The sequence below is a fragment of the Protopterus annectens genome, chromosome 10.part0 (assembly GCF_019279795.1).
Source record: "Protopterus annectens isolate FY-2018-M chromosome 10.part0, PAN1.0, whole genome shotgun sequence".
In the NCBI taxonomy this organism is placed as follows: domain Eukaryota; kingdom Metazoa; phylum Chordata; order Ceratodontiformes; family Protopteridae; genus Protopterus; species Protopterus annectens.
In genome coordinates, this window is record NC_056744.1 from 977,491,658 (window position 1) to 977,505,155 (window position 13,498).

Here is a 13,498-nt window from a genome sequence, read left to right on the forward strand (position 1 = left end):
TAGTATTTTCCTCGGTATTCTACATAAATGACCTGCACTTCTACTGATATTAGGCTTCTGTCTCCTGTTTTTTAGTGCCTCAGTGGTTCTGATTGACTGACTGAATACTTCTTTCAAGGGAAACTGTAAGCACACCTGTCATGTTCTTCAGGATCTTTGATGATATGCCATCAGGAAAATGCCTTAAGTTACCAGTATTACTTATATGTATACAAAGAACTACCACTTTACGCTATTTAATAGTTATCTTTATCATCTCTACTTCTAGGCTACACAGGAACTTGTCTAGCCACCCTCAGGATAAGTACACTCAATCCATCAAAAAAAAAACAACTCTCCAAGTAATTCAGAAAGAAATCAGTTTTGTTATGGCACAGCAAAAGTTCACTACCTAACTTTGCTTGTGGGGTCTGCAATGACTGACAATCCATGCTTACCTGGTTAGCTACACTGTACAGATTTTACATTTGTTTTTTTTTTGTTTTTTTCTTGTCATAGTGTCATAACACCACACTGAATGGACAAACTGTGCAGTTTCACTCCACAACATAAAGGCATTCAATTACTTTTTATATCCATGTCCCTTTTACTATAAATAAAAGTGAAGATTTAACTTAGTTAATAGTATGTGTACATAGCAGTTAATAGTATGTGTACAGGGCAGCATTCGCAGTATCACCCTGCGTCTGGTAAAGTCACACCACGATACTGCATAGTGGATCTTTCCCACAGTTGTCTCATCCAATGTACTGTACCACTGTACAGTAAACAAATCTGCAAAGTAAACTATTTCATGTGATCTAGGATAACATTATGGGCTTTCTGAGTATAACTTGTTAATACACAGTACACTACAAATGTTTTACTGCAAATGCCTGATGCAGTATTTAAATGTTTATGATTAAAAGATGCTGTAAACAGTAGCTGATGAAGGCAGTAGAATCTGATGTAGAACTGAAGACATCCAGTGTGAGACAAAAATTGCCCTGGACAGGAGATAAAAGAGCATGAAAGTTTACTTCCTCAACATAATGCCCTACCTGCTAGTCGATTGTTGGCTCTATTATGTCTCGACCAAAGCCAAAGAATGGCCTCATCATGGTCTTTCACTGTCTCCATTGACTCGACAGCCATAGCCTCAAAATTCTTGGCACACTCCCTGCAACTGAAAAAGTTTTTGATGTAACCACGCATGGCTCTCAGGACTTCTAGTGGATCTGAAACTGGAAAAGAAGTTTAAAAAATGTCAACTGCATGGCATACCTTAAAGTAAACACAAACAAAGGTTACTTTTAACAGTTATGTAATACAAACACACAGAGGAAGGTTAATATGGGACATGAGCTGCAGGTTATAATACATATCACATCTTTTGGTTAATGCACCTCATAAGAATTCATGAATTTGAACTCTTGCCTTGTATCTTCTCACAATATCTTCAATACTTTCAAAGCACTTCAGAGAAGAAATCCATTAGGGGAAAAAAACATTTGTTGAGAGTGAAAAACATTTCTGCATTGCACAATCCAAAACTCGTTTCTAATTTAAAGAAAAAAGATGTGAGATTGCCTCAACAGTTTATGCAGAATTATTAGTAAATACAAACATTAAAGGAAAAATATGAAAATGTAAGGCAGCCACAAGCATAAACCAACCACATAGACGACCATCATTAAATAGCAGCAGTAGCAGGTGTATCCAAAGCTGCCCTGCAATCTGTTTTACTTCAGTCTGTTTTAGAATTTCTGAAGCTTCATCTATTACCATAAGATGTTTTTTTTTACTTTCATTACTACAAATCTCCTAATAAAATTTTAACTGATAAATCAATATAGTAGAAATCCTGCAGAACTTGCTAAGAAATTCTGTGATTTAGTTCACTTACTCAAAACAAAATGGTTTGCTATTCTTAATTATGTCTCACTTGTTTACTGAGTAAAAGCACCGATTCAAAAATAAGATCTATGAATTTCTCAGCTTCTTTCATGCCACCACTCCAAACAACCAAAAGATTTGTCTTTAGTACAGAATAAAAATAAATAAATTTTGATATAAATCAGTTATGGAGCTCCTACCATGTTACAAAGTGGCACAGGAATTGGGACATGGTCTTGCCCATGGCATGGCTTTTTTTGCATTTTATGTAAATATAAAATTCATAAAGAAATTAAAGTATTACTGCAATAAGTTATGCAGCTTTCAATACAAGCTGCTAAGTTAAAGTGCCTTCCCTCCAAAAAATCTACATACTGTAAATAAAAAATCTGCACACTATAAATAAGCTATACCTACTCATCACAAATATTACCAATGTCCAGTACACAAAACTAGGTTTGACCAAAGTATTGTTGTCATATCAAAAAATATACTGTAGCTTAGAGCATCTGCTAACTTTCATAAGTCAGCTTCCTACAAATTCTTTCACTTTCTGAGTAGTGGAAGGGAAATAGGAATGTAATAACCTCTGGATATAATGTTTAACACCCAAGTGTTGTTTGTAATGTTTGTCCAGGTGTCTAGGGACAGGGAACTTGACTCTCGACTGCCTCCAGAGATGAACTACCAGGCAGCACTTCAGAAGCACTGACAGGGCCTGTCAGGAAAAAGAATCTCTGAAGCCCTGGTTCTGCACACCCCCCTGTGCATCTGGGGCAGCGTCTACCAATGAAACCTCCCCCTCTTCCTCTGGAGGAAGTGTCCCCTCGCAGGTCCTGAAAAGGCTCTTGACATTTCCAGAACCAAGTTTTCTTCCCTCATAGCTGGTTTCTAGAAAAGGTCATCTGAGGGGTAGAAAACTTTATTCTCATGGTAGACAGGATCTTTCCTTCCTGTTCACTGCAGGTAAGCATATATTTTACCAATGGTCCAAACAGGCAGGAACCATCGAAGGGGGCATTAAAGGACTCCTTAAAGGGTTCCGCAAAGTCATATAGCCTCATCCATGCATGCCTCCTTACAGCTATGCCTGAACTGGCTGCTTGTAATGTACCCTCCACTGTGTGGGAGATCAACCTTATCGAAGAATTAGCAACTAATGACAGAGGAGTAAGTTGGGGGAGACCTTTCTGAGGTCCTCCACCAACATGTTCTCAGCAAGAGAGTTTGAGAGCTCCTGAATCAAGTCTCTTTGCAATCAGGTGAAGTATGCCAAATAATTTAATGGCCTCAGAGTGAAAGTGCCTGATGCATAGACACACTTTCCGAATCTGTCCATTGCCCTGGACTCCCTGTTTGGCGGATGGGCAGAGGAGCTCTGCTTGGCTAGCTCCTTCTTAGTGGATACCACCACAACAATGGCATCAACAGGGTAACCATTGCTCCAATGCACTCTGTCTGCTGGGGGGAGGGGGGACTAGAAATTTATCTGGACACTTAGGAATGGGCTTGATGGTGTCCAGTTCCTTCCAGACCTGGTGGGAAACTAGGTCAATAAGTTCACTTGCCAGGGGTTCACCCAATATGTAGACAGCCTGCCCCAAAAGCCTCCAAAATACTCATTCTTCAGAGGAAGGTGCTTGGGAAGACCATTTACCTTTCTATTTCAGGATTTCCAGGTTGTCCGCCAAGAAGAGGTCATCTGGTGGTGATCTAGTGGATCCCTCTGCCTCATCAAAGTCGGTGTCCTCAGTGAGTGACTCCATCAGGAAGTCAGTGTGTCTCTCTTGCACGTCTTCTTTCGAGGAACCTCCTCCATGGGGTGCTCAGGGGAGGTATTGGAAGAATCGGGAAAACCCTCTGGGAAATGAGTGTGGAGGCTTCCTAGGGTAGACTGACCTGAATGATGGGTTCAGAGCTCTGACCTGATGCAGGGCAAGGGTTAGGACAGATCTCTATGCAACGAGAAGGCTCTTTCCACTACCTGAAAGGCTGATGGACCCAAGGAAACCCCTCCCAACCTCCCCAGAGATGAGCCATCTGAGGACAAAAGGTCGGGGTCCACCCAAGATCCAATCCCTTCAGAGAGAGAATCAGATCTGAGCTGTTGAGGGCCAAGGCACCAAGAGGCAGGGATGGATCCAACAGTGTCAGAGCCAAACCCAACCTCCTGCACCCAGCACCGACCTCTCGGATCTGAGACCCGCTCTGATCCAACAGCATCAGAGCCGGACTGGTCAGAGATATCACTGGACTCGAAGAAGGGGGTTTCCTCAGATCCATTGGTGACTCTCTCAGGTACCTGGGATCCTGGGGCTCTGAAATCATGGGTCGGATCGGAGTACGAGATGTTATAGGCTGAGCAGAGGCACTCACAGATCCAAGAGGGAATGGAGTTGGCAAGACCACCCCATCTGGATCTGAGCCCTGAGGAATTTCCGCATCATCCTGTCCATATTGGCCTCCATCAAGCTCCTAGAGGATCTAGAAGAAGTTGAGGAAACAAGCTTGGAATGTCTAGATGAAGTTTGAAGCGATTTGGGGGGCAGGTTAGGTGAGACAGGCTTTAGCACGAAGCTTGGAGCTCTGCTCCTGACTGTCAGATCTGAGGGCCTAGAATTCGACCTCAGAGTCGAAGGAGGAGAACCACTTTTTGCATAACCTCCTTCAGATCTGAGGGAGTCAATAAATCCGATAGGGAGGAGACACTCTTCGGATCCAAAGCTCTTTGGAGTTTCCCTGGAGGCTCCACAGATGCTCCTGGGGACACAGGGAGACATCACTTTTTAACTGCCTTGGAGCTGTGTGCTCTGGTGGGGATTTAGTGGGGGGGGGTTGAGTCCTAGATGAAGGTGGAGATGAAGCAGGATGCAACCCTATTAAAATTAGTTTATTGCACTAATCAGAAAGGGTATGAAGGTTGAATGCAGCACAAATAACACACTGGGCCTTAAGATGGTCCGGCCCCAGGCAACAGACACACTTCTTGCGGCCATCCCAGTTTGTAATTTTATGCCCACAAAAAGTGCATCTTTTAAATCTGGTAGGTTTTTCTCAAATTTTGAAGGAGGAAGCTTAATAGAAAAAAAAACAAGAAAAAGCATCTGTTCTAACAATCAGACAGGTCACTATATTACAGGAAAAAAAATTGCCAAAAGATTTCAAGAGAAACTTATATATATATATATATATATATATATATATATATATATATAAATAACTAGAGAGAAACAGTTATGAAAACTACATAGATTATGCCAAAGGCACAAGAGAGAAAGAGAATGACAGGGAAATAATCTGGCCCTAGTGCCTACAAAACACTAACAAATATTTAGAGGCATGAAAAAAAGACAAAGGTTATAAACATTAGGCAACAAATACAAAAAAGAAAACCGACAAACTTTGAACTTGAGATTATGAAATCCGCTTCCTGTCGCAATGGTGGCAAACGAGATCTGGGAAGTAAGGGATGGTATGGGGCATTATGGGCAGAGGGAAGAGCTCGAGATTTGGATCCAAGTCTGAAAAATGCATCTGAATCAGATCCAAGGGTGGGATCCATAACCCATTAGTGAGGAAGAATGAAAAGGACAACATCAGATCTACTTTTTTTTACACATTCAAAACTAGTTTTGACCTAAGTATTGTTGTCATACCAAAAATTATCCTGTAGCTTAGAGCATCTGCTGACTTTCATAAGTCAGCTTTCAACAAATTCTTTCTCTCTCTCTCATTAACTGATTTATGCAATTTTTGGTCAAGGAGAAACTTTTCATGCTCAGGGGGTATAAGGGAAAGAAATTAATCCTGGATGAGATAACAGTCTTATGCAAGATACACACACACACACACACACACACACACACACACACACACACACACACACACACACACACACACACACACACACACACACACACACACACACACACACACACACACACACACACACACACACACACACACACACACACACCACAAATTCACTTGTGGCTTGTTTTGGGAATGTGGGAAGAAAACACAGCATTTGCTGAAAATCCATGCCAAAGGAAATGGGACATGAAAACTCCGCACAAAAGGCACCCCAGCTGAGAACCGAAATGCAGAACTAGATGCACTAATAACCACTGTGTCACTCCGTCTACAAATCTTTTCAAAATAATGTCAATACATTATGGCAATTTTGCCATTATTCTGCCTTTTCTAGATACAATTTGGCTATAAATTAGACGTTTACCTTATATCATACAACATGCAGATTACTTTACTGATGACATACTGATTATTCAGAAAAGCTGACAGAAAAAAGGAAAGATTTCTATAATTTTGTAAGCAGCAGTATTTTTGCTCTGTATTTTCAGTTGGTGATGGCAAAACTGAAATTTGCCACTTAATTTCTTTTAAAACAATTAAAATGACATTATAAGCCTAAATTCTGCAAAACTATGTTGTACATCCACTAATTTACATGTATGAAATGTGTAACCATAGTAACAGATATACGATCAGTTCATATAGCTAACAAAGAATTGCTCAGACATATATGATATTCAAATGCAAATTAAACAATCATACATGATTTTGTAAGAATAGGTTACAATACCTTTGGTGTTACAGTGGCAGTATAGCTAATGCTATAAACAGTACCCTGTAGCTTTGGATTGGAGTCCCCCAGTTTCTACTTACAAACAGTCCTAAGTATGTAACTTAGGCAGTTTTCCAAGGCTTCACTAAGAAAGACATACTCATGAATGAAGTAAAACAGAAGGCAGAAAAATTGACATTTCTGTTGATAACTGAGTAAAAGTGATCACATTTATTATTTGGTATGAGGCTAAGCAGTCCTTCCCTTAATGGACATGTAGATGTTTTCTATAACTATTTATACATACTGCAGAAACTTTAAAGATTCGGTTAATGTGTATATGTATTCAATTTCTTATAATACAAAGAAATGAAAATTCATAACCTTATCTGGAAGACCTTACACCACTTATAGAAATCATAAATGATAATGATAATAAATCAACACCTTGGCTCAATACAAATCCAAAATGGGTTCCCAACATGACTGCATGAATCTCAAAATGTCAGTTTTGTTCAAGTAACAATGACCAGGAAGAGGATTTTCCAAGACAGATTTCAAAACAGCCATGGAAGCAGGCTCAAAGAAATAGCAAATACCTTTCAGGATTTAGGACAAGAAGGCCAAAGCAACCTGTCAAACTGCCATGGCTGAAAAAAGAGCAGCCAGTAAAATGTCCCACTTTATGCAGAGGGCTGTACCTTATGCACCCCTGGTCTGCTATAATCATTCCACAATGGGGAAAGGAGCAAACACGAGTTCTGCATTCAGATGGATTTTTCAGCTGATTAAGTCAGTTCAGCTGGGTTGTGTTCAAACCATTATTCTATAACCGGTTACAAAATGTAAGTACCAAGAATGGGCTGGACAGCCATATTTGAAAAAGTACTACAAGGTCAACCACTGTTCAGCCAGTGAGTTGCAGCCATCAAACTACAGAATGCAGGCAATGCTGAAATATGAAATTTAATATAAGAGCTCAAAATCTGAATGAACAGCTACAGCAGCTCAAACGTCCTGTACAGAAGAAAAAACTGAGACCTAGTACCTGATCCTCAGCCCCCTCCCCCCAAAATGTTTTCTTTTTAATGTCACACACTCATTAACTGGATAGCTTTTGAACCCATATTATAATTTCCACAACGTTCAATAAAAGCTATGTTACAGTATCAGATGTACTGCGATGAGCTCAAGAGGCAGAAATCACAGCTCATACAGTACTTGGACATACGCTCACAAGGGTCTTGTGGCCACCGATTGTTTTAGTATTGGAAAGTACATCTTTTAGGGCATCCATGGTCATAATGATGAGACAGTGTCTCTTCTACTGGAATTATACTAGGAACCACATATTAACAGTCCTGTCCTGTCTAGAAAGACTGCACCTACTAGTATTTTTTGTGTTTTTGACATAGGGAACACAACATTTAAATGACTGCGGCTTACAAAAATATCTGCCAATGAGAGGCCCCAATATTTGCAGATGGTCTGACTTTCATCAGGCTAAGCAAAAAATAATGGGAGAAAAACAAAGTGACAGAATGAACTATATGTTAAAATGTTTCCAAAACCAGGCATATAAAATGATGTACTGAAGATTCACTGAACCAAAAGCCATTCCAACCATGGAAAAGAGGCATTGTCTATCCATTCCTGTTATTTGTTGCCACAATACAGACTGAATAGCTGACTAATACTGGGGCAAAATAACTGAATACTCTTAATCGATTACTGCTTCTCTTTCTGGTCACAATACTGCAGTATCACTGCACTTTCATTCAAAAGGCAGCATGTCCACATTTTTCTGATAGGTCCAGCTGCCTACTAAACACTTTTACCTTTATGCTGCTTAAAGATGGCCTGTGCCACCCCTTGCAAATAAATTACTAGTATATGAAATGTTATATGCCCTTAAAAACAAACAAATCTCTGGGATTCATTAATGCCTACCCGAGTGTACATTAAATATATACCATTCTGAATAAACAGACAATACAAGCCTAACTCACTCTTTCTCCTCAATTTTACTTTTCCAAATGATTATTCTGCAAGTTTGCCTCTGCTTCATGGAACAGTCTAGCTAAAAATAAAATGACTATCACATTTTTTACAGTCTGTACAACTAGCATTAGAAAAAATTCACTTTTTATGAGTCAGCAGATTATATATTCCAAGATGTCACAGAAGTAGGAACAAATATCATTAATGACTTGCTTCTAAATTTTACCATATTATGTGACATTTCTAAAAGCCAGGTTTGAAGCTAAAATAAGTACCCAAGCCAAAGACAATCACAAGGCCTTTTTTAAGTTTGTAATCTCAAAAGTACAACACACCAATGTGCACAGCTGATTGTGAGTGATGTTGCCTACAGTGTTGCTGAAGATACAGCAAACCTACTGACTGATAAACTTAGCTCTAACTTTATCACTCTCTCCCTCTGTCTGTCCCTCAAGGTATAACTGAAACTGCTTTGTCTCTGGCTATCATACAAGATCTATTCCTAAAAGTGTTATCAAAAGCTAAAAATATTGCATCAATGAGTCCTGACAATATCACTGGATGCATCTTAAACACTGTTCAACCTTAGCCTCCATACATGTTTTGTGCCCATGAATGGAAAACAGCTACAGTCGTTTCCCTGCATAAGGAAGGACCTTCCACAGGCCAAGGCAATTATAGTCCCATAATGCTGACCAGCCTCATATGTAAAGGGATCCCCTTCTAATACTTGAATGGCCATATAATCGAATTTCATTTTTGCAAGACAAAAACCGCAAAAACAAAACACCCAAATGGCGAAATTTTTTCTAGGGCAAGTAAGCACTTGCCCAACATGCCCTTTTCTACACTGTAGTGAGATTCCAGAGTTGGTATATATAGTTAGGGGGGTGAAGCCCCTACAAAGAGACCAGTCACCAGTGGAGTCCCTCAGGCTTCTATGCTGGGATTTCTCCTATTTGGCATGTACTTCTCTGAAGTAAAGGCCAACACCAAAGGACTCTGGTTCACTGAGTTTGCAGATGACTGCAAACTACGAGCAGCCATTTAATCTCCAAATGATTTAGCCATCTGCAGAAAGTACAGTTGTGTACACTTACCATAAAAGTAGATGTTCAAGTGTATTCACTGTTGCAGTCCTGACTTGTGGGATTTCCTGCTGTGGAAGCCTTTGGCCGGCCTGACTGCCAGAGTGAAAATCTCCCCTCTTCTAAGGCTGAAGGATGCCCTTCCCTGACGTCACTCCGCTTGGGTATAAAGGGAGCCAGCCAACACCATGACATCATTTTTTTCTTGGCCCTAGCCAGGTAGGAGACCCCAGGATGAACCATAAGCAAGGGACAAAGGTAGAAAAAAGGACCTGCAGTGCAAATCACCTAGGAGTCCTCTGGTTAGTGAAGCAAATAGAAGCAATTACTGCAGGCAAAAGGGGGAAGGAGGGAGGGAAAGAAGACTGCAACAGTAAATACACTGGAATATCTACATTTAAGGTAAGTGTACACAACTGTACTATGTTCTACATGTTTCACTGTTGCAGTCCTGACTTGTGGGATGATTCCCAAACCTGAGATGAGGGTGGAAGGCAGATTATGGAGAAGAGAAGATGCCCTGCAAGATGGCACTGAGAAGGCTGATAAGTGGTAGTGTTTGGTAAAGGTATAACAGATGACCAGGTAGCAGCTTCCAAAATGTCTTCGATAGGTCCTCCTTTCAGGAAGGCGTTAGAGATAGTAGTGGCCCTAGCAGAGTGAGTCTTACAGTTTCAGGAGTCTTCTTCCCATGATGGCTGTAATAAAGGGAATACAGTGTGGGATCCACTTGAGATAGTCTGTCTGGAGACTGATTTCCATTCAGAGCCAATGGCAAAGGAAACAAAGAGTTGGTGTGACTTTCTGAATGATTTAAGTCTGTCAAGATAGTAGCAAAGCTGTCTGTGTCCAAGGAGTGAAGGCTTCTTTCCTCCCAGTTCTGAGTCTTGGGGAAGAAGGTGGATAAGTGTTTGGTTTGATTTAAGGATGTGTCTATGACCACCTTGGGCATAAAGGATGGAATGGTCCTGAGTGATACTCTGTCTGGGTGGAATATGAGAAATGGTTCCACTGCCATGACAGTCTGCACCTTAGAGACCCTCCAAGCTGAGGTAATAGCCAGTAAAAGGGCAGTCTTCCAGGTTAAGAATTTCAAATTAGCAGAAGCTGCTGGCTCAAAAGGGGGTAGTGTCAATTTTTGTAGACAAAACTGAGGTCCCATGGAGGTTCACAGGTTCATAGGTAGGTACTAGGCTATCTGCTCGTGGGCATTTATAAGCCTAGTCAGAGTGTGTCGGCTTTCGCTGCCCCATTGATTAATTAACTGATCCTCTGTTAAGCAGAGCCAATGAAGTGATCCCAGGGGTGTATTTTCTGTTACCCATCCACTTGTCAAGGTTTCTCTTGAAGAGTGTTAGTGAGGGGCTCTTACTGATGTAATTTGGAATTTTGTTCCAAAGCATGGCGAGTCTCTGTGTCAGGAATCTATCCCTCCAGCATGTTCTATTTACTGTTGTGGCGAGGTTTAGCTCACTAGAGCGCGTGGTTCGCAGTGACTTGGATTTCTTTAGGTGGAGCATGTCCATCAATTCTGAGTTGGACATGGCTTTGTAAGTCAGGCAGAGATCACCTCTGAGTAAGCGATGTGCCACTGAGTACAGCTGAAGTTTTTCCAGTCGGGCTGCATAGGACATATGTTTGAGACCAATAATCCTCTTGGTGAGGTACTTTTGTGGTCTTTCCAGCTGTTGGAAGTGTCTTGTGAGGTACATCCCAAATGGGGCATTGTACTCTATAATGGGTCTAAAGAGTGACGAGTAGAGTGGCACTATAACCTCTTTATTTCTAGATGCGAACCCTTTAGTAATTAGATGGGCCACATAGAAGGATTTCCTAACTACTTTGGCAATATGATTGTCAAAGGAGAGATTACTATCTACCTGGGTCCCTAGATCTCTTATTACCTCTTCTGTATTAAGGGGGCTGCCACCTATGTGGTAATTTATGGGTGTTTTGTTTTTCCCAAATGGGATGACTATGCATTTTTTGTAGCTTGAGGCCATGACTTTGACACCAGGTGTCCATCTCAGTAAGGCCCTTTTGGAGGATGTCCGTGTCAGCCAGAGAGTCAATTATGGCTCCCAGTTTGCAGTCATCGGCGAACTTGGTTAGCCATAGTCCTCCTGTGTTTGCCTGTACTTTTGAGAAAAAGAAGTTATGTACTCATCATAACGTTTCATGCTGGTAGTCCATCTCACCCTTCGGCTCCGACTTGGCCGATTTTCAAGCTCGAAGACTTCTGGTTGGCTCATGGTTAAGCAGGCATCCCATGGTGCACCAGTGCAATCCCCAGATCTTGTTTGCTGCTTGCTAGAAACAGAAAGAAACCCCAACCAACAAACCAATACTAAAGGGTCGCTAACCAAGAAATTTAACGTATTACCTCCAGATCTTCCAGGATGGGGGCAGGAGGGCGGGTTGGTAAAAATGAAGGGAGAGATGGACTACCAACATGGAACGTTATGGTGAGTACATAACTTTTTTATGTTAGATAGTCCAATCTCACTTTCATTTTTACATATGGGACAGCGTCCTTCGTGCCTTATTCTTGGGTGGCTCATTGGAAGATACTCCTGAGCACTGTGGAGCCAAAGGATGCTCTACCCCTAGAAGCCAAATCCAACTTACAATGAGTAATGAAGGTGTGAGGGGTAGCCCATGTAGCTGCTGCACAGATATGATCAATTGGTACCCTGGCTTGAATGGGTGTAGAGGTAGACAGAGACCTGGTAGAGTGAGCCTTGATCCTGTGGGGGTAAAGGTCTGCCCTCCGAACTGTAGATGAAAGCTAATCCAGTTAGACAATTTCACCTTAGAAAGTGGTAAGCCCAATCTGGAATCGGAAAAAGGAATGAACAACTGGTCTGACTTCCGAAATTCTTTGGTCCGTTGCAAATAAAAACGTAGTTGTCTGTGAACATCCAGCTGGTGGAAACGATATTCGGCTGCATTGCTATGATTGGGAAAGAAACCTGGAAGCTCAATGGACTGGTTCAATGTGGCAGAAGAACAAACTTTGGGAACAAATGAAGGATTGGTACGTAAAGAAACCCTGTCTTTATGAAAGACTAAATAAGATGGCTTAATAGACAGAGCTTGTAGCTCAGAAACACGTCTGGCTGATGTAATAGCTACTAAAAACACAGTCTTCCAAGACAAATATTTTAAGGAAGATGAGTGAGACGATTCTAAGGGAGGGAATGTTAGTTTGGACAACACAAAATTTAAGTCCCAAAAAGCCACAGGTCCTTGTAATGGTGGTCTCAGTAAAGTGGCTCCTCTCAAGAAAGTCTTGCATAGCTTATGAGACATAAAGTTGACATTTGGAGACCCCAAATAAAAATGTGAGATCGCCGCCAATTGTATTTTGATGGTGGCCGTGACAGATCCCTGCTGAAAAAGCTCCGAAAGGAATTCCAGAATTACAGGAACGGGAGCAGTTTAGGGATCCACTTTCATTTTCTGTGCCCAAATAGAGAACCTTTTCCATTTACTGTCATACAGCCTTCTGGTTGAGGGTTTATGTAAGGATAAAAGAATATGGGACACTGATGACGAAACATCATGAAGCCTGACAAGAGATGGAACTGGAGCAGCCAAGCTGTCAATTTGGGGGTGTGGAGAGAGGGGTGTAGCGAACCCGACATGTGGGTTAACAGATCTGGAACTGGGTCTAGAATCCAAGGATCATCCAGGAGAAGAGGCTCGAGGAAGGGGAATCAGACCTGACGAGGCCAGTAAGGAACAATGAGGATCAACTTGCTTCCAAGTCGGCTGGCTTTCTGTATCACTTTGGGGATAAGAGGGACTGGAGGAAAAGCATAGAGAAGTCCCGTGGGCCAATCGTGGACCAGAGCATTTCTGGGTGTTTCCCCCGAAGGGGGAATTAGGGAAAAATAATTGCTGCACTTGGCATTGACTGGACTGGCAAAAAAGTCACAGCAAGGTT

The 13,498-nt window shown here is 41.4% G+C and overlaps 1 protein-coding gene across 1 annotated transcript in view; it reads right to left on the minus strand.

Annotated features, from left to right (window-relative positions):
- Positions 1–13,498, minus strand: part of QSOX1 (quiescin sulfhydryl oxidase 1) — a 1,259,897-nt gene that overhangs the window by 153,044 nt on the left and 1,093,355 nt on the right. The window contains exon 11 of the mRNA XM_044085745.1: positions 1,041–1,223. Within this exon, the coding sequence (XP_043941680.1) occupies positions 1,041–1,223 (183 nt within the window). The remainder of the gene's footprint in view (positions 1–1,040; positions 1,224–13,498) is intronic.